The sequence below is a fragment of the Macaca nemestrina genome, chromosome 8 (genome assembly GCF_043159975.1).
Source record: "Macaca nemestrina isolate mMacNem1 chromosome 8, mMacNem.hap1, whole genome shotgun sequence".
NCBI lineage: Eukaryota > Metazoa > Chordata > Mammalia > Primates > Cercopithecidae > Macaca > Macaca nemestrina.
Window position 1 is genome coordinate 2,483,719 of NC_092132.1, and position 3,232 is coordinate 2,486,950.

General features: G+C 64.1%; 1 protein-coding gene across 1 annotated transcript; it reads left to right on the forward strand.

Moving 5' to 3' along the window:
- The first annotated feature begins 837 nt into the window (after positions 1 to 837).
- LOC105488426 (lymphocyte antigen 6 family member D) lies at positions 838 to 2,538 on the forward strand. The gene is made up of 3 exons (XM_011752448.2): positions 838 to 915; positions 1,705 to 1,803; positions 1,976 to 2,538. Exons 1-3 carry the CDS (start codon positions 864 to 866, stop codon positions 2,200 to 2,202), a joined length of 378 nt encoding a protein of 125 aa, XP_011750750.1. The 5' UTR covers positions 838 to 863; the 3' UTR covers positions 2,203 to 2,538.
- Positions 2,539 to 3,232: the final 694 nt, after the last annotated feature.

A 3,232-nucleotide genomic window follows, 5' to 3' on the forward strand; every position in this document is an offset into this window, starting at 1 on the left:
CCCACGGGGAGGGGTCCTGGGGCCCTGGAGGGTGGGAGGCAGGGCTGGTGGAGACCAGGAGGGCTCAGTCTCTCCCTGCGCAACGCAGGATGGAGTTGCTGCCTCCACAGCCCAGGCCTTCCACCCACAGGGCTCCCCAGGCAACTTTGAGGGCCAGGTCCTCACAGTCCTCACCCTGTCCAGTGCTTACCTCTCTGCTGCCCCAGCTGCCCTCCCTGCCTCAGGGTGGCCTCTCCCTCTGCCTCACACACCCCATCAGCCCACAGCTGCCCCGAGCCCCTGCAGCTCAAGGACCTTCCGCGTCCCAGGCAGCAACCCTGAGCCCAGAGCCAGAAGGGTAGGACCAGCACCTGCTCTTCCTACCTCCCCAGCCCTGGGCACCCACAGGCACCCACAGGGCGCCTGGTACAGGCTGCAACTCTATTGAGGGAACTATGGGGGGAATGCAGGGACAAAGACACGGGATGGTGATGGTGGGGAGTGGGGGTTGGAGTAGCGGGTGGCAGGTCAGAGACAAAGTGACCCAGGAACAGACGGCAGCACGAGAACAAGACCCACAGAGACAGAGAAGTGAAAGCGGGAGAGACGGAGGCGCAGCAGCTGCAACAGCAGGGCCAGGAAGCCACTGGGCCCCGTTGCGGAGGGCAGACCTCTGCCTAGGGGGGCAGCAGAGGCAGTGCCCAGGGACAGCCAGGCTGGTGGGCGTGGGCCAGGCAGGGTGGGGCAGGTTCCCATCCTGGGCTGATGCTTGCACAGAGCCCTGCGGAATGCCGCTGGCTGGCGGACTGCCCACCCCCGCCCAGCCCATGCCTATAAGGCCTCCGCAGTGCAGGGGCCCCCACTGCTCCCAGACGACACCAGAGATGAGGAAAGTCCTGCTGCTCCTCGCCATCCTGGCCGTGGCTACGGGGCCAGGTGAGGGGCTGGGCCAAGGGGACGGGCGGGTGGGCGGGTGGCTCTGGCCCGTGTGGTCACCAAATACTAGGAGCCTGGCGCTGATGACCTCTAGGCACAGAGAACCCCGACACTGGGCTCCAGACTCTTCAAATTTAAAACAACACGGAGCCCCAATCTTAAGCAGTGTCAGATTTACAATGTTTCAGAATCTGAGGATGTCAGAATTGATTCCTGGAGTCACGGACCCCGAGAAAGTGGCGCAGGGGATTGTCTTGAGATGCTTCTCACTGGGAGGGCAGCCATCTAGCCCCTGCCACCAGCCCCTCCCGGTCCCCAGGTCTCCCCCAGCATAACCCAGGACAGCCCAAAGGCCACCAAGCCCTTCCCGTTATAGGCTCAGAGCAGCCAAGCTGGCTGCCCCTGGGGCCTTAGCTCAGTGAGGCCCTCGGAAACATGGCCATCTCCTCCAGCGACAGCCCCTGGGGTGGGGACAACAGCCAGTGTCCTGCAGACTGCTCTTGGCAGTCACAGAGCTCCCTGAGGCCTGGGAGGAAAGGCCTGCAACACACCCTAGACAGGGCCGGGGCAGGACGCCTCTTCCAAGCCGGCCCAGGCCGGAGCACCTGTCCCCGGAGGCTGCATTCAGGACACAAGCCCCACCAGGGCCCAGGGTCCGGAGTTGGGGGCCTAGGGCAAGGGCAGCAGGGCCTCTGTCCAGGAGGGGTCTCTGCGGGTCGGGGAGTGGGCCCTGCTGAGTCACCAGGAGGCCTCTGCTGGGCCCGCTGAGCCCGACTCCCTCCCCGCCAGCCCTTGCCCTGCGCTGCCACGTGTGCACCAGCTCCAGCAACTGTAAGAAGCCTCAGGTCTGCCCGGCCGGCTCTCGCTCCTGCAGGACCATGCACACGGGTGAGCAGCATCTGTCCAGGTTTCCCTGGGACTGGGGGGACCTCCCTGGCACTGGGGGGACCTCCCTGGCACTGGGGGGACCTCCCTGGCTGTTGTGGGTGCTGGCTGGGAGGCTGGCAGGGATTGGGGGTCAGAGGTAGCTGCAGGCCTGACCACACTCACCTGTGCCCAGTGGAGCCTCTGAGGGGGAATCTGGTGACGAAGGACTGTGTGGAGTCGTGCACACCCAGCTACACCCTGCAAGGCCAGGTCAGCAGCGGCACCGGCTCCATCCAGTGCTGCCAGGAGGACCTGTGCAATGAGAAGCTGCACAATGCTGCACCGACCCGCACCACCTTCGCCCACAGCCTGGGGCTGGTCCTGGGCCTCCTGGCCCTCGTCTTAGCCCCCAGCCTGTGACCTCCCCCCAGGGAAGGCCCCTCATGCCTTTCCTTCCCTTTCTCTCGGGATTCCACACTCCTCTTCCCCAGCGGCAATGGGTGTGCCAGGAGCCCCAGGCTGAGGGCTTCCCCGAAAGTCTGGGACCAGGTCCAGGTGGGCATGGAGTGCTGATGACTTGGAGTAGGTCCCACAACCCCACAGAGGATGTAGCCCCTCTACAGAGGATGGAGCCCCCAGCCGCATGGAGGGTGGGGACAGAAACCCTGTGGATCCCCAGATTTCACACTCCTTCTGTTTTGTTGCCGTTTATTTTTCTACTCAAATCTCTGCATGGAGATAAATGATTTAAACCAGTGTGGTTTGTCTGTGCTATTCTGGGACGGAGGAGGTCAGGGGTGGGCATCAGGCCACACAGGTCCCCTAAGCCTCCAGCACATGTCCCCTGGGCCAGTCGTGGAGCGATGCCCGAAATGGCACCATCTGTCCCCACCCTGGGAGGGCAGGCTGCTCAGATGCCTCCCTACTGCCCCAGAGGCGGAGGGCACTCCTGGGGTGAGGCCTGAGTAGGAGCCCAGGGCAGAGGGCTCACAGGCCCTTCCCGCACACAGCACCTAGGGTAGAAGGGGCTCCTCACCCTTTCACCCTGGGTCGTGTCCCTGAGACCGGGGTTCAGGAGCCTCCAGAGAGGCCGGCTTGGGACATCCCAGGCCCGACCCGAGCTTCGGAGCCAAGTAGGCACTGACTACCTACAGCCATCGCCCAGGGCCAGTCCAGCTGCCCAGGAAAAGTCTAGCCACAGCCTAGGAAAAGTCCCATGGACCCCGTCCATGGGAACCCAGCAGCCCCTTGGCCAGACCTCACCAGGGTGAAGTTAGACTGGGCAGGGAGCATGACGCAGGTAATACGGGCCAGGTGAGGCTGCTCAGAGGCAGGGAGGGTTCCGTGCCTACTGCCTGGGTTCTGGCTGTATTTCGGGGATGAGGCTGTGACGTGGAGTGAGAAGAGGCCCCAGCAGAGGCCCCAGCAAGGAGCCCTTCTCCTTCTGGAG

Excerpts from the sequence above, each read along its gene's own strand:
- LOC105488426 (XM_011752448.2), top strand. The coding sequence starts at position 864 with ATGAGGAAAGTCCTGCTGCTCCTCGCCATCCTGGCCGTGGCTACGGGG. Across the intron at positions 916-1,704 it reads GGCCGTGGCTACGGGGCCAG|CCCTTGCCCTGCGCTGCCAC; the intron begins GTGAGGGGCTGG and ends CCTCCCCGCCAG. Across the intron at positions 1,804-1,975 it reads CTGCAGGACCATGCACACGG|TGGAGCCTCTGAGGGGGAAT; the intron begins GTGAGCAGCATC and ends ACCTGTGCCCAG.